Below are 22,015 nucleotides of genomic sequence, written 5' to 3' on the forward strand. Positions count from 1 at the left end.
CGTCCCATCTGGCTCGCCCTGGTAAACAAGTAATGATGGCACCCCGCGTGCTCCATGACGACGGCGGTTCTCAGCCCCTTACGGAAGCAAGGAGACGTCAGCAAGGACCCGACAACCCCGACAGCTGTACTTCTACAGGGTTTAAGCGCTCCTCCGACGGCCACGACATCACATGAATAGGGCACCAACACCTCTCCAACAGCCACGTCGGTATGTACATAAGGCTCTGACTCCTCTCTGCTAGACACGTTAGCACATTGCTACACTCCCCATTGTACACCTGGGCCTTCTCCTTACGTCTATAAAAGGAAGGTCTAGGGCCCTCATACGAGAAGGTGGCCGCGCGGGAGGATGGGCTGACGGACCTTCCCTCATTCTCTCCCTCGCGAACGCTTGTAACCCCCTACTGCAAGCACATCCGCCCTGGGCGCAGGACAACACGAGTCGCGGTTCCCTTTATTGTTCCCCCTTGTGTTCCATCTCGCGCCGACCCATCTAGGCTGGGACACGCAGCGACAATTTACTCGTCGGTCCAGGGACCCCTCGGGTCGAAACGCCGACAGGTACGTTCGCCTAAGCAGCCCGTGGGACCTCAAGAACTGCCAACAGAAGCCTGAAGAGACCTTGAGAGACTACATCTGATGCTTCTCACGACAGTGCAAAGAGGTGACTAACCTTGCCACCGCTGACGTTATCAGTGCATTCATCTCGACAACCACGAGTGAAACTTTGGTGCACAAGATAGGGCGCAAAAGCCCGCGAATCACAAAGGAACTTCTAGACATCACGACGACCCACGCATCGGGGGAGAATGCAGTAGGGGCAATTTTCAGCCACCACAAGCAGAAGGCCAAGCGCGACAAAGAGCCTGATAGAGGCCCTAGAGGGAGACCTAATAAGAAAAAGAAGGACGAGCGAAGGCATGACAAAGTGCTGGTAGTCCTAGCAGGTCAGAAAAGAAGGAACCGCCGACCGAGGAGGCCACCGACCATTTCGAGAAACCGCTCGAGGCTCCGTGTCCAAAAGGACTGCTATGTGGTCCAACATGCCTATAAGTACTATGGGTTGCTAAGGAAATTCCTGAGCAAAGGAGCGCCGCCCAAGAGAGGGGTCGAACCCCAATAGAGTGGCGAGCATGGGAAAGCGGGGGCTGCTTTCCCCCAACTGATATTGGAGGGTTGGATTACTATGGGCCGAGAAGGCATCGAAAGTCGGAATGGCTTGAGATACACCAGACACGACAAGCATCCCAGACCTTACTCGATTGGTCCAGGGATGGAGAATGTCAGCAGTTAGGATGACAAAGTCGTGGAAGCTGGCGGGAAGGAGGTCGTTGCGGCTGGTTTGACCAACAAAACAGAGTTGGGGCGTCGAATGTCTAGGCCCAATAGTCGTTACCCGTCGCACATGTGGTCCAAGTGATTGTATGACACGTTAAATAGAGGCGAAGGGGAGTCTGTAAAGGATATGAAAGGTGAATACAATAATTCCCACTTCCTCCTACGCCCAGTTCTTCCTCTTCTTCCTATTCTCTCCGCGTCGGTGAAGCACCTGACAACCAGACCATCTGATGCACCCTATTATACCAAAAGCCATGCTCGATGCCCCTGCTTTAGGTGACGTGGTAGCCTGCCATTTAAAACTAGTAGTTGTGGTGTCAATGGCTACCATGACATATGGTCCAATGTCCATCAGACCAACGACACCCTCCATCCATTGCAGAACAGAGAGGTTGTAGGGAGCTATGTTGCTCATCGGATGGTATAGCGTAGCGCATCGGATTAGTGGCCATGATTCGATGGCTCCTTTGAAAAAGTTCTGCGTAGTGACAAGTCAGGCCTCCTAGGTCAGCATCGTATGGTCTGATGCACTCATGGTGACACTGGTCAGACCAATGTCCACGATCGAATGAGACCCAAACACGCTTGGCTAGGGTTAGTCATTGGACTGACCAACTCTGTCATCTTATGTCCTCTCCATGTCCGATGCTCATGTAGAGTTAGTTATAGATAAACTTTTCAACACTTTCTCAAAGAGTGCTAACTACAAATGTGTTTTAACATTGTGTGTAAGTGAGTTATCATTTTCATAAATATTTTTAAAGGATTTTCATGTCCTCACGAGATCTAATAAATACACAATAAATTGATCTATTCAGTGACACTTAAGAGTGTTTGGTTTGAAGAATCGATCCATTCTAAATAAGGTGGTGAATCATGAGTCCATTCCATAAATTTGGTGGAATGAACTCATTCATCATATTATTACTAATTATTAGCATATGAGGTATGCAATAACGATGGATCAACTCATTTCATTACACAAACCAAATAAAAAAGCGAGAAGTGAGAAGATGATGAACTACGTCATTTCTCAAACCAAACATGCTATTAGATAATCATTTAAAACTTGGAGTTCCTCTACTAATAATATGTGTATCTATCTTAAACCTGATTACACACTAATAAAATGCTCCATTTTAAACCTGTGTTTGATCCACTATATTTTGTTTTTCTCTTTTCTTCCAAAGAATCGAGCATTTGATTAACATGTGGCCACTATCATCACTTCTATCAGTGTCATCTTTGTTTGAATTTGATGTGATTTAACCTAGGTTAACCACAACACTTAGTTTACTGCTTGTCTCCGTTGCTAAAAAACAAATATAGCTTCCACTTCCAAACATTAGATGCTTGAGGCTTTGTTGGCACCGTAGTTTGCAATTGCAACCCTAAATCTTCAATAAACTCTAGTTGCATAGAAAGTTGTGTCAAGCAAATTAGAGCTATACTTAAAACAAAATTTATCAAAAAAAAATTTATAACACGTTGGACATAATATAAAAACTATAAGCAATTATAGTTATCAAACAGCCGCATAAAAAACGATAACACCACTGACCTTCTTGAACCAACATCCTTTGATCTGCAATTTAGGCCACCTCCAACAGTGCACTATCCACCTGATTGGTTATCTGCACCATTCCATCCTGAATCATTGTGTGCGTTGACTTTGGCTGAGCGTCTGTTTGGTTGCCTGTACACGAGAAACGGTGACTGCATGAGTGGATGCAAAATAAGTCATTCTGAGGTCATTTAGCTGCATTTGCACATACTCCAGAAATAGCCGTACCTGGCCGGCCAGGCTCGCGTTGGACTAGGTGTGCGGACGCAGTAAACCAACACCTCCTCCCACTCCACACATGCCTTATTAGTTCGGGAAGGTTTGCGAAGGAATTTTGGAGGATTTGAGGGGATTTAATCTTTTTCTATTTAAAATTGAATAGGAGAATAAATCACCATCACTCTCCATTCCCTGCACAAACGAAGTGTGACAATTGGAGTGAAAACCTCCTCCAACGGTTTCCCCCAACAGCCCACCCATACGGAGAGAGTCAGCTTCCTCGATATATATGATATATGGGGTGAGTTTAAATCTACCTACACTTCAATTACTCTATTACTTTGTAATATTAACCCCTTTTAAGTACGTAATCTAAAAATAATGTGTATTATAGTAGTATAAATAGTCTATGCTTTTTAAAAACTTTAAAAACTAATGAAACAATATTAAATAACTGAATTATAGTAAGTATATAGTGAAGCTGAATACGAGGAACAATTAAAGACATACTATATATGGGAATATTTTTTGGAGTGACATAGGGGGTGTTTGGTTTATAGGGACTAAACATTAGTCCCTCCACTTTATTCTATTTTAGTTCATAAATTGTTAAATAGGGAAACTAAAATAGAGTTTTAGTTTCTACATTTAGTAATTTAGGGATTAAAATGAAATAAAATTAAGGGACTAAAAATTAGTCCTAGAAACCAACACCCCTATAGTAAAATATTATAGAAAATAGGTATACGAGGAGAAATGTGGGGAACTGAAAAATCCGCTGTGGTCTGTGGGCTTGTTACAGCTCCGATCCACGCAATTTCAAGAATCAAGACCATCAAAATCGTGAAGTTTCTCTCTCTTCGTATACTGTACACACGCGCGCGCGCTCTCTCTCTCTCCTCCCCTTCTCCTTTCTCCCGCGCCCCAGATCCGAGCCCCGGCGCCTGAGGCCATGGCGAGCGACAGCGACGTCGACGAGGACGAGCTCCTCCAGATTGCGCTGCAGGAGCAGGCGGCGCGGGACCTCAGCCACCAGCGCCCGCCCGCCGCCAACAAGCCCGTCGTCAACCTCGTCCGCCCACCCGCCCCCAACGCCCGCGGCGGCAACGGCAGAGCCGGGGGCGCCGCAGCGAAGGCGCGCCAGCCCAGCCGCGGCGGAGACGAGGACGAAGACTCAGATGTTGAGCTGCTCTCTATCTCCTCTGGCGAAGAGGACGACAATCCCCGCGCTCGTGGCCCGCCGCCGCCCCGCGGGGGTGGGGGTGGGCGCGCTGGGGCGCGGAGGGCCGTGGCACGGGACGATGGGGACTTCGACGATGAGGAGCCCAGGAGCTGGAAGCGCGTCGACGAGGCAGAGGTATGACCGTGTGAGAGATCACCGAGATCTCGGTCTCGGGCTGCGGTCGTTGCCGTGCTGGCTTAGGCCCCTTCTCGAGATAGCGCGGTTGGATGATCATGCGTCATGCCAATTTCGTCTGCTTAGCAGGCTGGGATTGTCCTTGATCACCGAAATTTAGCTTGTCATGTGATCGTTTGCAGCATTTCATGGTACTGTGGTTAACTATTGCGAATTGTGATACCTAGTGTGCCTGGTGGGTTGGTTCAGTTGTGGCATTGCCGAGTATCCACTATCCTGCCTGTTTGGCATGGAGGGCTTATACCGATATATGGCATGGACAAATACTGTCATGGTGTAACAATCTATGTCAATGTGAGATTAGGATGTTGAAAATTAATTAATTAATAGAACTATAACCAGTGTTTTAAGTTGTTATGGTTGTTCTTCTTCATACAATTCTTACTTCACACCAGTTGCCTACCTGCAGCTATGATGCCGTGTGTTACTGTTTAATTTGGGCTTGCAAATTTTTAAACAAGGGACAATCACACCTTGTTTTTTTTCTAACTAAATATTCCAATAATAAATATAATGATGTACAATGGCCCATTGGGATCTCTCTCGGTCTTTCCCACATATTCTCTTTACTACTCTGTATTCTTGTTTGTCGTGTTTCCAATTTCTCAATTTTTTCGTCAACTTTGCATATTTTGTTAGTATTGTGAATTCTGAATTCTGATACTGTATTGTATATCAACATTCACCAGATAATGGTTGCCAAATACTTGGAAAATGGTATGTTATTTAGCTTAGAAGGGCAAGCCTGGTGCAATGGTAGAGTTGTCTCATTGAATCACCATGTCGCGGTTCGAAGCAGCCTCTCCTCATTTGTGGGGGAAGGCTTGCTTCTGTTTATTCCTTCCTCAGATCCCACTCATATGGGAGCCTCCGGCACTGGGTCTACCCCTTTTTTATTTAGCCTGCTATCTTGCACCTTTGCATTTCCATACTAATGCTAAAATTGCCTAGTGACTTCCTCCTTTTTATTTAGCCTGCTATCTTGCACATTTGCATTTTCATACTAATGCTAAAAATGCCTAGTGACTGCCTTCCTTTGCTCCACTCAAGCTTGCTCGTAGGGTTCGAGAAATGCGTGAAGCAAAGGTGGCTCCTAACATTCAAGAACTTGATCAGAAAGCAGCAGCAGCAGCTGCTGCTGCTCGAAAGGCCCTCACGTCTGTACAGACTTTACCAAAAGGAGTTGAGGTTTTGGATCCATTGGGCCTTGGGTAACTATCTATATCATCAAGCTTTTGATCAGCACATGCATTATTTACCATTTCAGGAACATCTTGTTAAGAAAATACACTCCTTGTCTAGTTGTCGTGCGCTATTCTCACCTATTAGTCCCTCATTTAGCATAAGTTGCATCTTTTTTCTTCCATTTTATTACTTTCCCTCTACAGGAGATTCCTCACCATTCATGTTCTTCAGCATCATGCTGTATGCTGGTCTAGCATCTCTTTTTCATTGCTTATTATTTTTGTGATTGTGGCTGTGTATCCATGTTTGACAGTGGTCCAGTTTTTCTGCTTTTGGATTTTGCTTCTCTTTTTGTGGAGATGCTAGCTTATTATTAGAAGGCACTCCAAACTGTTTTGTGGAAGAAATCCAGTAGGTTGGTGTGTGGGCAATAGTGGGAAAGTTAGACAAAAGCTAGGAAGGAAAAACTATTGGCTTTTTTGGTGTCAGCCTCAGGTTCCTTAAAAATCAATAGGAGCCAGCTGTTTGGTCTCTCTTTAGCTTTTAGCAAGAGAAACTGGAGCTAGAAGTGGGGCGAAAAACATTGTAAATAACACTTAAAAGTTAATCTATTCTATGTACCTTTAAGACATGCTGCTGAGTCTTATCAAAGAAATGATCATATTCTTTTGTATGATATACTTGGACACCGAAAGTATTGATGTTGTAGAATTTGGCAGTATTGCATTGTGTATTATCTCGTGCCCTAGAATAAAAAAAAAACAAAACAAAAGAGCAGACACAGTGTCGAAGGCTCCCACATGTGTGGGAGCTAACAAAAGGGGACTCAAGTGAGACAGCTTACCCCACTGCACCAGACCTGCCCTTCCAACTAATAAGATAATTAATTTCAATTATTAGAGCCATGTTAACTTTATCCTCATCGCATGCCCATTTCCTTTTCACCATTGGATAATATTTACCTTACCAGTGTCATAGATAATAAATCCCTGCGATTGATCACTGATGCTTCAGTAAGTTCTCCAATTTCAAGGGAGAAGTCTCAAGGTTTAGATCCCAATATGCGAGGTAGGCCTGATGGTTTTACTGTAATTCTTCTTGCATTTGATTCATGCTTATTAATAGTTCTATATTTGCACTTCTGCAGACAAAGTTATCTATTCATCTCCAAGTTTTGATCCCAAAGTTTTCCTTTCGTGGGTCCACAAAGACACAAGCGCTGCTGATTTAGAGGCTGGTGCTCTCACTTTGAAAACTGATCTCAAAGGGAGAACACAGCAGAAAAAACAGTTAGTCAAGGAGAACTTTGATTGTTTTGTCTCGTGCAAAACTACAATAGATGGTATTTACGCAATTATTAGATATGCCATGTTGCAGATAAATGTTCATGATCCTGAGTTTCTGGACATGGACAATGATTGCATCTCCTTGTAATACACAGTTTTATGCAGACATTGAGTCAAAATTGAGACAGATAGAGGAAGATCCTGAAGGTGCAGGTACTGCTCACTTGTATTCAGTGACACAAAAAATTAGTGGTGTGGCGAATCGTGCATTTGAGCCTCTATTTGAGAGGCAGGTATAGAAACTGAGCTTCTCTAGAACTACTGCTATTGCTTCAACATTCCTTGAGTGCACTGAATTCTGAACTTCTGGTACAGGCCCAAGCTGAAAAGATCAGATCTGTTCAGGGAATGCTTCAAAGATTTCGGACACTATTTAACCTCCCAAGTGCAATCCGTGGGAACATTAGAAAAGGAGAATATGATCTTGCTGTCAGAGAGTACCAAAAAGCAAAGTCAATTGTTCTTCCTTCCCATGTATGGCAACTTCCTATTTTATTTTATCTGCATATGTTATCCAATTGGGTGGTGAAGCATGAAAGAATGAATGACACAGTATGGTGTATCGTGCACTCAATGAAATTAGGTTAATGTCGTGTTCCAGATTTGTGTTAAGTTATATATTGACCATTTTATACACAATGGCTTACATATGTATCTCGTCGAATAAAGGTCTCCACAGTTAAATGTGAGTAACGGATAATCACTGAGCATGGCTGATTTATGCAAAGATCTTGGAAATACTAGGTTTAACGATCTAGTAACTCATGAATACTTAATCCACTGAACTGACTTGTTTGTGTTTGGACCACTTGACAGTTTGATTTTGGTATCTTTTTGTTGTAGAAAAGTATGTCTGATTCCATGCTGAACTGCTGAAGTATAGCACGTGCGAATTTCTTCACTGTGTTTTGTGGCCCCATCGTTCGTTGTTAGGCACTATATTGGCACAGCAATAGATCTACTGCATTTAGTATGTTTATGTTATGTTGAACAACCTGCAGGTGGGGATACTAAAACGTGTACTCGAAGAGGTCGAAAAGGTGATGCAGGAATTCAGAGGCATGCTTTATAAGTCCATGGAGGATCCTCACCTTGACTTTGCTGAGGTTAGCGGAACATGTCTATAGTATCTATCTTTAGAGGCATTTAGAAATTACCTACTTTTGTTGACAGCGAAATATGGTTTAGCCTGCAAGTTTAGGTTTATGTATTATGGAACACAACCAGATAGAGAAAGCATAATAAAGGACAATTAACAAATGATTATAGGACACTGCTTCTTTAAAATGGACTACTTGATTTCCTAGTACTTAATTGAACTCTATTTTAAGAATGAAGTTATCTGAGGTTTTTGTTCTGTTTGCTTACTGATTTTGTTCTTTACCATTCAGCTTGAGAACATTGTTCGTCTACTGTTGGAGCTGGAACCTGAAACAGATCCAGTGTGGCATTATCTAAATATTCAGGTTGAATTTTAATCTAAATATAGAAGGGCAGACCTAGTGCAGTGGTGAGAGCTGTCTCACCGAGTCACCAAGTCGTGGGTTTGAAGCAGCCTCTCCTCATTTGCTGGAGGAAGGTTTTCCTCGGTTTATCCCTCTTTTGGACCTCACTCATGTGGGAGCCTCTGACACTGGGTCTGCCCTTCTTTTAATTTTAATCTAAATATGCATGCTGTAATGTAACTGAGCCTTTCAATTTTGTGACTTCTGTTTGTATTATCTTTTTACTTATATCATAATATTTCCTATCAGAATAGCAGGATTCATGGATTGTTTGAAAAGTGTACTCAAGATCATGAATTGCGAATGGAAGTTTTGCAAAATAAAATTCGTGAAAAAGTGCTCTCTGATTCAAAGTGGAGGCAGCTGCAACAAGATTCAAATAAATCTGTGAGCATATACTTTCTGTAGTTCGTCATATCATATTTACATGCAATTTTGTATCTTCCCTATGTTAACGTAGACCTTTTTGTTTAGCTGGAAGTTGATTCTGCCATTTGTGATTCTCCTCGAGCTGATCAGTTGTCAACAAACTTTATGGCTGAGGAAGCTGATAGTTTAAGGGCCACCTACACTCGTAGGCTAACTTCTGTGCTTATACAGCATGTTCCAGCTTTCTGGAGATTAGCTTTATCTGTTTTCAGTGGAAAGTTTGCCAAGGTAAGAACCTTATCAGTTGCATTACAATTTACAAGAAAAATGTAAATTGTTGACAGTGTAACTATATGGCTTGCGACACTAATAAGTTTTTTTTTCACAAAGCAGATAGCTCTGCTGAACTGCAGAAACTTATAAACTCTTCCAGTCCTATGGTTGTGCAGTAGTAAACTGAAATTAAAGGGTATTTCTGATAATAACGGCCTGAATAATGATGCCTACTTTACTCCATATTCATTGTGAAGAAGACAACGATCCTTCTTGTACTTATTTTTGTTTTGAAAAGAGATTTTATGGATTTGCTAATTATATATATATTTTATTTTCAGACAGCTTCTGGTAATGTAGTTTCTGATTCTGACATGAATGCAAAGCCGTCTGCAAATAAGAACGATGACAAAGGTGGAGATGTGAAGTACACAAACCACACTCTCGATGAAGTTGCTAGTATGGTTCGGGATACTATATCGGCTTTTGACACTAAGGTGCAATTAGTGTGTTGTTAGGAATTTTAACATCAAATGTGATTGCTAGCAGTAAGCATTTGATTGTATTAGTAATTTAACATGCTTTGTCAACAACACTACAACAGGTTCAGAGTACCTTCCGTGATTTCGAGGAATGCAACATTCTTTGTCCATACATGAGTGACACTATAAAAGAAATAGCTAAGGCCTGTCAGACTCTTGAAGGGAAGGATTCATCTCCAACTGCTGGTATTTGTCTCTTAATTAGACCTTTTCCCAAATCTGCAAAGTTCGTCTTGTATCCTGAATGTGTTTACAATTATGCCAGTAAAATTGTTGCGCACCCTTCATTTTCAAATGACGAAGCTTTACGTTCTACGGCTTTGTTCATGGATGCGGGCAACAACTAAGGAGATATCAAAAGATGATACTTGGGTTATTTTATCCACCCTTGAGAGAAACAAGTCTCCATATGCAATTTCATGCATGCCCCTGGAATTCCGTGACATAATAATTTCAGCAATGGACCGGATTGATACGTAAGACTGCTTTATTTATATGTCGTATTGCATCTTTTTGCAGTTTCTTATCCTGCATTATTTCCAAAGCCCTTTGATTTTTTTTGCATTACTACTTTGCAATTGGCCATCTTTTTTAATATCTACTCCCTCCATTCCAAATTATAAGACATCTTGGTTTTTCTAGATTCATAGCCTTTACAATGCACTTGGACATACACCATGTCTAGACACATAGTAAGAGCAATGTATCTAAAAAACCAAAACGCCTTATAATTTGGAACGAAGGAAGTATTTGGGCTAATAGATAATTATTTCTTTTGTTGCACTTAAGCAGTATTTCTTTTTGGCAGTAAGTATAGTTGTTACAGTGTCAGGATTCAGGAAGGAATTTGTCTTACTGTGTTGTATAATTTTATTGCTACAGCAGTATATCTTAAATTGTTGTAATGATCAAGCATAAGCTTTTGCCATTATTAATCTTTAGATTTCTGGTTATCCTGTCTTACCTATGAATGAATCCATTCACCTGAGTTTAAGGTTTGTGTCTCTTGTCTTTTGCTCTGCAAAATCTGAAATTTGTCTTGAGCACAACCTTCTAAAGTGATGGCACATCAGTCTCCAGGCTCTGTGTTCAGTATATTCTAAATTCTACCCCCCTCTCTCTCCCTGCACTGCAAAATTTGGGAACAGCAAGTGCTTTCCTGCCTTCATTGTTGGTAGTGCTGAACATGTCCCTAATCTGTGTTTGTTTATTTCAGTATGATTCTTAATCTGATGAGCGAGACTGCGAAGTCATATGACATTTCTCAACCACTTCAGGAAATTAATGAGTCTGTCAGACTTGCATTTTTGAATTCCTTTCTGGATTTTGCTGGTATGAATCTCTAAGTAGCTAGAGGATTTTTTTAATTCTCTAGTCGTGGTCTGAAAATCTTTGACATTGCTTCAGGTTATCTGGAGAGGTTTGGAGGTGAACTAACTGAGAACAGGCCAAACAATGAAAACAATTATGTTCAAAATGGATACATAAATGGTACTAGAGAAACATCTGCTAACACAGATGGAGATTTGCACAAAAAGCTGCTGGTTGTTTTGAGTAACATTGGATATTGTAAAGCTGAACTTTCAGAAGAACTGTACACCACATATAGACACATTTGGTCTCCAGTCAGGTACCTGATAGCATTCATGAAATTTTCGCCCTTTCCTTCGCTGTGGGAAACCATGTACCCATTATAGAAGCTGTTCTCAAGGTATGTCTAATCCATTCAATGAAAATTTTATCATAGGAATAATGATGAGCGAAGTTCTGACATGCGAGATCTGATGACTTCTTTCTCTGCGCTTGAAGAGAAAGTCCTGGACCAATATACTTTTGCAAAGGTATGATACACAATTCAGGGCATAGGCATAGTGTTGATTAACCACCGAATGCATGATTTAACAAAATTGGTTACATCATATATAATTATAAAAGGGTAGGCCTGGTGCAGCGGTGAGAGCTGTCTCATTGAGTCAGCAGGTTGCGGGTTCTAAACAGCTTCTCCACATTTGCAGGGAGAATATTTGCCTTGGTTTATCTCTTTCCTAGATCCCACTGATGTGGGAGCCTCTGGCACTGAGTCTGCCCAATTGCATCATATATATTATAACCCCAGTATCTTTCCTTCATATATTAGTTAATCTGATACAGATTTAGTGTTCTCCATTCAGCCATTCCTCAAACAGTACAACAATTTTGAAAACTTACTAAAGCACACGAAATAACTTAGGGCTTGTTTGTTTCCTCCGGAATGGCTGGCCTGAATAATTCAGGGCTGGAATGGTTCACTAATTTATATAATCTTGATAAGGGGACGTTCGGTTTTTCCAGAATGGTGGCCCGGAACCGTTCCTAGCTTGGATTGTTTCTCTAATTTGTATAAATTTTGATCACTTGGAACGATTCACGGTGTATTCTTGAAGAAACGAACAAGGCCTAAGTTGGAACGATTCTGGCCTCCAATCCTGACTACCGAACACACCCTTAACTGGGACTCTGGGTGAACCGACAAACTTTGTTTCGATGTAGCTTCACAATTACTTTACTTTTTGTAGAGCACAGCAATTTTGTTGGAAGTTCCAGTTTTTGTGATAAACACTGAAGCTATTTTATTTGCTTTGATGTGTTGTATATCATATTGTTTTGTGCCTTGCATGCAAATAGCAGTTTAGAACAGTTGTCACAGGCCCATAGCATTTAATGAAGTGCTAGGAAGTTCCACCGATCTTGTGAATGCTGGCTGGGACAACTGTAAATCTGAAGTGTTATGAATTTTTAATATTTCACTAGTGTCTAATGCGTGCCCTGCGCGCGTTTTTTTACGATTCTAACAAAAATAAATATATGAAAAGAAGGGATATTGTATATGCAGATGGCATTATGGCAAGATGAATATTTTAACAAAAATAAATATATGAACGATTCCATGCAAAGTTGATGTTAAAACCTGTTTACAGATTGTAGAAAAACTGCAAAATTTTAATTTAATTAATTTGCTAAAGGCTATAACACAGGGACAAGATGAATATGTTCACAATGAGTGAACAGGTTTGCTAAAGCATTTTACAACAAATCACTAAGACTACTATATGATTCCGGCAACAAAGTGTAAAATTGTAGAAATTTTTGTTCTTTCTAGAAATGCAGTAGAACTGAGTCTATTTGAATTAAGGAGAAAACAGATTCACTGTCCATGGACCTTTGAATTAATGAGAAAACAGATTCAGTGAAAAATGATGTTGAAACCTGTTTACAGATTGTAAACAAACTGCAAAATTTTAGTTTATTTAATTTGCTAAAGACCATAATACAGAGACAAGGTGAATCTGTTTATAACACAACATCAAGACTACAATACGATTCCGACAACGATGTGCAAAATTTCAGTTTATTTATTTATTTTTCTACTGTAGACTCAGAGTTTTGCTAGGCGCTAGGCGGAATCTAGGCGATGACCCTTAGCCTAGAGACTAGTCCAGCCTAGGCTTGCCTAGGCGATGCTAGGCGTTTTTCTAGGCGTTTTGCCAACTTATATAGTATATTCATATATACATTTATAGATAAAAAAATAGGGAAGGATCAGTAGACATACCTTTTGTCCTTGCAGATCTGCTGATCACTGAATCCTCAAGCACTGCTGCAATAGAAGTGGACAACACTTTTAGATGCAATTGGGCATCAATACAAGTGATAAAAAAATAGGAAATAGCAAGTTAGGTACTTATCTGAGGTCTGACCCTTCTCCCATCCATTAAGTACTGATCAGCACCATAGGATAGCCTTTAGAAATCACAAACATGAAGGGACAGTAGGCAGTAACACATATAAAATGCAGCAACACGAAATAAAATAACAAGCCATGCACATGATTCAGTTCTCACAAGCCACAACACAAAACACAAGCGCACAACAGGAGTTCTAAGTTCACAAGTTAAAGATACATGGATGCATAATAAAAGCTAAAACATGACATGAAGCTGGCTCACACGCCGGTTTCATCCATCTCATCCTCATCCTCATCTTCATCAAACTCTTCTTCTTCGGACTCAAACTCTTCTTCATTGAGCTCTCTCACCCTTGCACTTCTACGCAGCTCTAGTTGTTCTTCTGCTCCCACTGCATCTCCAAGCACAGACCAAGGTATCCCTGTACCTTCCATGACTTCTTCCTCGTCTTCGTCATCTCTAAAGGAGACTAATGCACAATCATCTCCATTCTCTTGGAGGAAACCTTGAGCTTCAGTTGGACCACTAGACAAGAGAACATCAGTAATTTTCTTGGACTTGATCTTTGCTCTCTTATTAATTAGCCTGTTGTTGAACTGAACGTAGACCAACTTGTTGAGGCGGTCTGTAGTAAGCCTATTTCTCTTCTTAGTGTGCACCTATAAATTAAAAATAAGAGCACTTTTAGTTCTGCAATTTTATTGTAATGCTGCTGTAATTTTGATAACAGATAGGTACTTACCCCATCAAACCCACTCCAATTTCTTTCACAACCAGAAGAACTTGCTGTTAAAGATAGGATCTTGGTAGCCATCTTCTGTAGAGCTGGTGTTTCAGTTCCATAAAGCCGCCACCATGATGCTGAAATAAAATACCTCTCTATTAGTTAGAGCTGGTGTTTGCATATTCTTCTTCCAACAATCTCCCTCGCAGGTCAAACATAGTTGGAGGTTCAATTCCAGGCCCAAATTGTCCAATTGCTTCACACATTTGCTTGAACTCATCGTTGTCACATGCATTGAATGATATTGCTATCAATATCACAAAACAGCAAGGATATTAAAAAACAGCAAGGAAATCTGATGAATATGAAATCTGAAATTAAAAAACAGCAAGGAAATTACCATGGTTAAAGGCCCATCTTGCAATATATTTATGCACCTCATGTAATCTTTCTTTCCAAAGTTCCTTGTTCAGCCTCTGTTGAGTCAAAGATTCAGATTTAGTTGCTGTAGGATCAATAGCTTTTGTCCATTTGTCCATGGGGCCTAATTTGTGAGGCTCTGAACTTCCAACACAAGTCACTTCTTCTGATCCTCCAACCCTAGACACATGAACTTCCTCTCTAAGTTCTAGCTCACGAACAGTCTTCACCTCCCTTTTCCTTTTTGCTCCATCTAGCGCTTTCTTGCACTTTTCTTGAGCCTCCAGCAATTTCTCTTTGGTGGTCTTAATGCCTTGGCATTTCTTCGCATTCTTTCCTTCCTGGGCGATATGTTGCTTCAACCGATAAACCCCTCCACACATTTGCTTGTCACACAGTATGCACTTTACCTTGTCCTTATTGTTTACATCAACAAGAACCCCATACTCCCATCCCACATCATCTGAATTTCTTCTAAGGACACTAACTCCCTCTGGTGCACTTGCAGTTTCTTCAGATTGACCCTCTGTCATCTGAGTTCAAGCCATCATATGTGAATCAGTGAATAACAAATTAACAGAGGAGAGAAGCAGTGGAGAGAAGCAGGGGAGGAGGAACATACAGACCTCTGCCGGGGAAGAACCAGGGGAGTTCTCTGTCTCTGTCGGCGAAGAACAGGGGAGAAGAGAAGCAAGCAGCTGGGCAGAGGATGTGCAGCAGGGCGGCGGGGGCTTCTCTGGCGCAATCAGGCGGCGGGGGCTTCTCTGGGCAGCTTCTCGGGCGGCGGCGGGCTTCTCTGGGCAGCTTCTCTGGCGGCGGCGGGGGCTTCTCTGGCGCCCGACGGAGAAGGAAGCGGGGGCTTCTCCGGCGACCGCGCAATCAGGCCCTCCCGCGCAATCTGCCTTTCCCTACCGCGCCGCTCCCTAATCCCCTCCAGCGCGCGCTCTATTTCCCTCCCGCGCGCTTTCCCGCTCGCGCGCTATTTCTATCCCGTAGTCCCGCGCGTTCCAGCTCGCGCGCGCGCGCGCCTAGCCTCGCCTCCGCGACGACTTGGCACCTGGGCGACGCGGAATCGCCGCGGAATCCACGCTAGGCGCCGCCTAGGCGCTCCGATCGACTAGGAGGTCGCCTACCCCCCTAGTCCAGGCGGAAGCCCATGGCCTAGCGCCTAGGCGCGCCTAGGCGCGACGTAATCGACGATTTTCAAAACTTTGTGTAGACTTAATACTCACAGGAGTAATCTAAGGATCTAACAAAAATAATCTAGGCTTCAGCTGCTACCAGAAAAGTCTAGCATCATTACTGATTTTAGAAGTTATCAATGGTTCCACAAAGAAGCACATGGACGCACATAAGAGATGATGTTGTAACTTGTAAGAACTTAAGTTGTTTTCTCACGACCTCCGCTCCTCTCGAGTCGTCGCCTCTTCAGATCCTGTTGCCATGAGAGGACGAAGGAGCACCTGCGACCTGCAGCCTGCGGGAATGGGGCAAGGAGGACGAAGGAGCACCAGCTGATTGGGGCGAGGAGGGAGGAGAGCACCTGGGGGCTGGGGTGGCTACGACCTGGAAGTTTGCGGATGCATTCGGAGGAGAGCACCTGGGGCTGGTGCAGCTGCAGTCTGGAAAGCTCACGGTTGTATTCAGAGGAACTACCGTTGATATAGAGTCCTGCGGCTGAAATAAAAGATACTAATGTGGATAGTCTAAAACTCTAAATAAACTCCTTTGCGCTGCGCTTTAATATATAGATAGGCCCTACTCGGTGCTAGAGAAATGTTTTCTTGAATGTCAATATTTTTTACTTTTTGCATATTATGGTATTTACCTTTGCTTTACTCATCCTGATGTTTTGTTGTTGTTGTTTGATTAGTCAAACTTGATCAGAAGTTCTGCACAAAGTTATCTTTTGGATCCTGGGATTTATTGGGGAGCAGCACCAATGGTAAAGGTATGTAGCATCAATTTAAAAGTTAAAACACAGAATTCATTTATGTTGTGGTACTGTGTGTTCCAAAAAAAGGGAAACAATGGAAGGTATGATGGCTCTCGATTCTCCGTCATGAGATTTAGTTCAAATTTTGTAGCATTTTGCTATTTACTGCAAGAGCAGTTACATCCAGAATATGTTGTAGATTACAACTGTAACTGGCGTTTGGGTACTTTTATGGAAATGGATTGGCTTCTTTGTGTTTGTTGTTGTACCAATGCCTCTTGTTGTCTTGTGAAACTACAATCTCATCAATGTTATTGCTTTCTCCTTGCAGAGCATTCGAGATGCAACTCTTGACTTGCTGCACATCCTTGTAGCAGTACATGCAGAGGTTTTCATCAATTTATTATCTTATTTTGATTATTTATTAAACCTTGTTATGACATCACTGTCTTTCCTAAAATGCTTGAAGTTGGCATAAGTACAACCACTTTGACTGGAATTTTGGTGTGATCTTTTGGCCCACAGGTTCTAAGTCAATACTGTTGTATTCATATTTGCATCAGCAAAAAGCCCCGATGCTAAGTGAAGTAGCTGATTTTTTTTGTATTTTTATGGTAACAACTAGCACAAGTCAGTATGACACCTAGTACTGGGTACTGTGTTTGTCCACCTTGTTGGTAACAAGTTACAAATTGTACTCTTAGGATGGGTATCTGGAAAGATATGCTATTTATGTGCTTTTCAGTTTTCACCTTCTAATATATGAAATATTTTGTGTAATAAGAAAAATACTGTAGCATCCTTTCAAAGTTTGTTTGAGTTATTCATTACTTAGATAAAGAAATGCTAATGAAAAGTCCCAACCTCCTATGCTGCTCATTTTGGGAACGACCATCCTTTTATGGGGTGTTTGTTTTGAAGAGTCAATCCATTCTAGATGAGGTGGTTTATGATGAGTCCATTCCATAAATTGGACATTTAGTGGAATGAACTTATTCCTCGTATCATTACTAATTATTAGGCTATGAGGAATGAAATGATGCTTGATCAAAACATTCCATTCCACAAACCAAACAAGAAAATGAAGAGTGAGAAGATGATGTACTACCTCATTCCTCAAACCAAACACGCTATTACTGCATGTATTTCATTTCTGATTGCTACATATATCTTAGGAACATTTGTGTGTCGTCAGCATTGTCTGTCTTAAGAGTACAATTTGACTATGTATCCTCATGTCTATATTTGAAAAGAGTAGACACAATTCTCACTTTTAACTTTCAGATATACTCTGGTGCTCGGCCTTTGTTGGAGAAGACAATGAAAATTTTGGTTGAGGGTTTGGTCGACATCTTTCTTAGTGTTTTTCATGAGAATAAGACCAAAGGTATTAGGTTGTTGGATGCAAATGGTTTTTGTCAACTCATGCTTGAGGTAAATGTTTGTTCCTTATTTTCATTTGCCACTAGATTCTTCTCAAGTCATAGCTTTGTTAAGGGCCAACAGCTCAAGTGCTCTGCTTGGTTTACCTCTTTTTTGTGTTATATTCCTGCAGCTTGAGTATTTTGAGACTGTGCTACACACATACTTCTCACCCGAGGCACAGCAGGCTATGAAATCCTTACAAGAGAATTTGTTGGAAAAGGCCTGTGAAAGTATTGCAGAAGCCATGGAAAATCCTGGACACCAACGGCGACCAACCCGTGGCAGTGAAGATGCATCGTCAGATGATAGACAGCCATCAGTATCACCTGATGATTTGCTTGTAAGTGCACATAAATATTCTACTTATGGATTTTCAAATTGATGATAGATGAAATACACATCTGTCAGTGTAGTGTGACATCAGTTTTTTGAAAGCAGACTTTTTCTGCTGTCTTCCGAAAGTCCCGCTTTCTGTTGCCAACCGAAACCAATATAATTTTCTTTCCAGTTGCTTGCTCAACAGTACAGTAGTGATCTGCTGCAAGGGGAGCTGGAGAGGACTCGATTGAACATAGCCTGCTTCATGGAGTCAGCCCTTCAATCAACGTCTGCGCCAGCAGGCTCAAAGCCTGCTGCATATTCTTCTTACCATGCGCAAGTACCACAGCACGCCCCCATTCAAACGTCCTCGCCTAGTTTTAGAAGGCAGCAGACTGGTACAAGCTCTCCTGTAGTCTCCAGACGGCGACGGTGAGCGTAGTGCATCTTCCCTGGAATTTCCTACCACCCCTCATGTTTTTTTTTATTTCTTGTAATTATCATCCTGTTGTCATGTGTTATGAATTTTGATCCATTCTTTTGGTGTCGTAAGATAAAAATGGTGGTCAAGTGCTTCTGCACGGGAACATAAAATTGTATAATATGCCCACGAATCAAATACTGCCTTGCTGACTGAAGATAGCACCACAGCTGTATCTGCTGCGCCAGTCTCCTTCGGTCCTCACTGCTTGTTTGTATATTCATTTGGACAGTTTATGTATCCCGACATTTGTTAATGTTGTATCAGGTGGTTCAACTAGCATCGGGATAATTTTCTTATATCGAAAGCGGCTGAAGTGATTGAGATTCAACTAGCATCGGGATAATTTTCTTATATCGAACTGTTATTAAATGCACGCGGGCATGTTTTCTGTCTCCAGTAGCAGCCCATGTTACCTGCACTGCGTCGCTCTTGTTTATTCAGGATTCCTACTCCGTCTCTGTTTTCCACGGGTGCACCTGTGCTTGAATTGGTCGATCGCACATGTCTCCGGCGGCGATCGCAAGCTCAAGACCCGAGCTTAGTGAGCTACCCCCTCCCGGCTTCCCATGTGCCGGGATATTGATCCATGTCTCTGGCAAATGGAACTCGCTGGTCCGTGGTGGCGGGGTCGGACGTGGCGAAATCAGATAGGGGGCAAGCATGCCGAAGAAAATTACTTGAGTGGATCTCGTGACTGGCTTAAGATCGACTCATCATAAATCACTGGCCCATTAACTAAGTCTGGTGCCCAGCCACAGTGGAGGCGTCGGTCCGTCTCGCACTCCCCTCAAACCGTAGAGTACTCATGGCCTACAAGCCAATCGATCGTGGTACATTTATGGCCCACGCGTCCTCTGGCCGACAACGCACTTAGGCATGGCCATTTCAAAACCCGAACCTGAACCAAACCCGAATAAACCTGTCGGGGACCATAATTAGGGGTACCCTCAAGACTCCTAATTCTCAGCTGGTAACCCCCATCAGCACAAAGCTGCAAAGGCCTGATGGGTGCGACTAAGTCAGGGATCGGTCCATTTGAGGGACTCGATCACGCCTCGCCCGAGCTCAGCCTCGGGCAAGGGCAGCCGACCCTGGAGGATCTCCGTCTCGCCCGAGGCCCCCCTCCAGCGACGAACATACTTCCGGCTCGCCCGAGGCCCAGTCTTCGCCAAGAAGCAACCCTAGCCAAATCACCACGCCAACCGACCAAATCACAGGGGCATTTAATGCAAAGGTGGCCTGACACCTTTATCCTGACGCACGCCCTTCAGTCGACAGAGCCGAAGTGACCGTAGTCACTTCGCCGCTCCACTGACCGGCCTGACAGAAGGACAGCGCCGCCTGCGCCGCTCCGACTGCTGTGCCACTCGACAGAGTGAGGCTGACAGGCAGTCAGGCCCGGCCTCAGGCACCATAGGAAACTCCGCTTCGCCCGACCCAGGGCTCAGACTCGGGCTCAGCCCCGGAAGACGGCGAACTCCGCTCCGCCCGACCCAGGGCTCGGACTCGGGCTCAGCCCCGGAAGGCGGCGAACTCCGCTCCGCCCGACTCTGGGCTCGGACTCGGGCTCAGCCCCGGAAGACGGCGAACTCCGCTCCGCCCGACCCAGGGCTCGGACTCGGGCTCAGCCCCGGAAGACGGCGAACTCCGCTCCGCCCGACCCAGGGCTCGGACTCGGGCTCAGCCCCGGAAGACGACGAACTCCGTTTCGCCCGACCCCAGGGCTCGGACTCAGCCCTGGCCTCAGCCGACGGTCTCCGTCTCGCCTGACCCAGGGGCTCGGACTCGACCTCGGCCTCAGAAGACAGACTCGACCTCGACCTCGGAGGAGCCTCCACATCGCCCAACCTAGGGCACGGACCGACCTCGTCAACAGGAGGCGCCATCAATACCCTACCCCAAGCTGACTCGGGCTACGGGAAACAAGACCGGCGTCCCATCTGGCTCGCTCCGCCAGACAAGTAATGATGGCGCCCCGCACGCTCTATGACGACGGCGGCTCCCAGCCCCCTTACGGAAGCAAGAGGACGTCAGCAAGGACTCGACAGCCCCGACAGTTGTCCTTCCGCCAGGCTCCAGCGCTCCTCCGACGGCCACGACACCACACGAACCGGGTGCCAAAACCTCTCCGGCTGCCACGATGGCATGTACTTAGGGCGCTAGCTCTCCTCCGCTAGACACGTTAGCACTCTGCTACACCCCCCATTGTACACCTGGATCCTCTCCTTACGCCTATAAAAGGAAGGACCAGGGCCCTCTCACAGAGGGTTGGCCGCGCGGGGAAGAGGACGGGACAGCCGCTCGCGTGAGGCCGCTCGCTCCCTCCCGCGTGGACGCTTGTAACCCCCTACTGCAAGCGCACCCGACCTGGGTGCGGGACAAACACGAAGGCCGCGGGATTTCCACCTCTCACGCCCGTCTCCTTCCCCCTTCGCGCTCCGTCTCGCGCCGACCCATCTGGGCTGGGGCACGCGACGAAATTTCACTCGTCGGTCCAGGGACCCCCCCGGTCTCGAAACGCCGACAGTTGGCGCGCTAGGTAGGGGCCTGCTGCGTGTTGACGAACAACTTCCCGTCAAGCTCCAGATGGGCAGTCTCCAGTAACCTTTCCAGCCCGGGACGGTACTCCGTTTCGGGGGTCTTGAGTTCATGTCCCTCGACGGCAGCTACGACATGATACTCCTTGCCCCGCTGTGCGACAGCGACAATGGCGGCCGACAGCCCGCCCGCCGGCGGCGGAATCGACGACGTCTTCCCCGCGTGGTGGAAGAACAACATTCGAGCTCACCCCGTCCTCTCCCCCGCCGACGGAGGAGGAGGCGGGGCAACCAAGGCCAAGCAGGAGGCAGCGCCTCGTCGGCTGTCGAGCGAGTCGACGGCGCCGGCGCCCCAACGGGGGGCACGTCGGGCCTCGACCTCGCGTATGAGACGAAGACGAGCGCCGTCTCCCCGCAACGCGCCAATCCCAAGCAGGCGGACGACGCCAGCACGCTCGCGAAGGACTTGCTGGGCGTCACCCTCGTACCTGAGACGACGGTGTAGTCCGTCCTTGACGTGACTTCGTCACCGCCCGTCGACAAAGAGGTACCCACCGATTCCCATCTCACGCCTTTTGGATTCAGCCTCGACCCGCCAAGCGACTTCGCTTTGGCGGACGCTCTCGTAGAGGCGAGTCCAAACCCTTTGGGGTTTCGTATGCGGTCACCCTGGGACCGGCTGACAG

General features: G+C 44.5%; 2 protein-coding genes across 3 annotated transcripts; one reads left to right on the forward strand and one right to left on the reverse strand.

Moving 5' to 3' along the window:
* The first annotated feature begins 3,974 nt into the window (after positions 1-3,974).
* LOC100304442 (Exocyst complex component SEC5A) lies at positions 3,975-19,120 on the forward strand. Of its 2 annotated transcripts, XM_008670016.4 has the most exons (22): positions 3,975-4,480; positions 5,591-5,751; positions 6,696-6,793; positions 6,873-7,067; positions 7,177-7,304; positions 7,387-7,545; positions 8,073-8,177; positions 8,463-8,537; positions 8,826-8,963; positions 9,051-9,233; positions 9,560-9,715; positions 9,823-9,946; positions 10,026-10,236; positions 10,977-11,092; positions 11,168-11,390; positions 11,508-11,601; positions 16,503-16,580; positions 16,897-16,953; positions 17,850-17,999; positions 18,121-18,330; positions 18,499-18,740; positions 18,862-19,120. In XM_008670016.4, exons 1-22 carry the CDS (start codon positions 4,076-4,078, stop codon positions 18,863-18,865), a joined length of 3,312 nt encoding a protein of 1,103 aa, XP_008668238.1. In that variant the 5' UTR covers positions 3,975-4,075; the 3' UTR covers positions 18,866-19,120. The 2 variants fall into 2 exon arrangements, with proteins under 2 accessions (XP_008668238.1, NP_001348351.1); NM_001361422.1 differs by having other exon boundaries at positions 3,996-4,480; positions 18,499-18,940.
* On the reverse strand, positions 13,626-14,341 carry LOC103646468 (uncharacterized). Its single transcript, XM_008671201.4, has 2 exons — positions 14,228-14,341; positions 13,626-14,144 (listed from the first exon to the last, which is right to left on the reverse strand). Exons 1-2 carry the CDS (start codon positions 14,297-14,299, stop codon positions 13,743-13,745), a joined length of 474 nt encoding a protein of 157 aa, XP_008669423.1. The 5' UTR covers positions 14,300-14,341; the 3' UTR covers positions 13,626-13,742.
* Positions 19,121-22,015: the final 2,895 nt, after the last annotated feature.

Source organism: Zea mays, chromosome 2 (genome assembly GCF_902167145.1).
Source record: "Zea mays cultivar B73 chromosome 2, Zm-B73-REFERENCE-NAM-5.0, whole genome shotgun sequence".
NCBI classification, from domain to species: Eukaryota; Viridiplantae; Streptophyta; class Magnoliopsida; order Poales; family Poaceae; genus Zea; species Zea mays.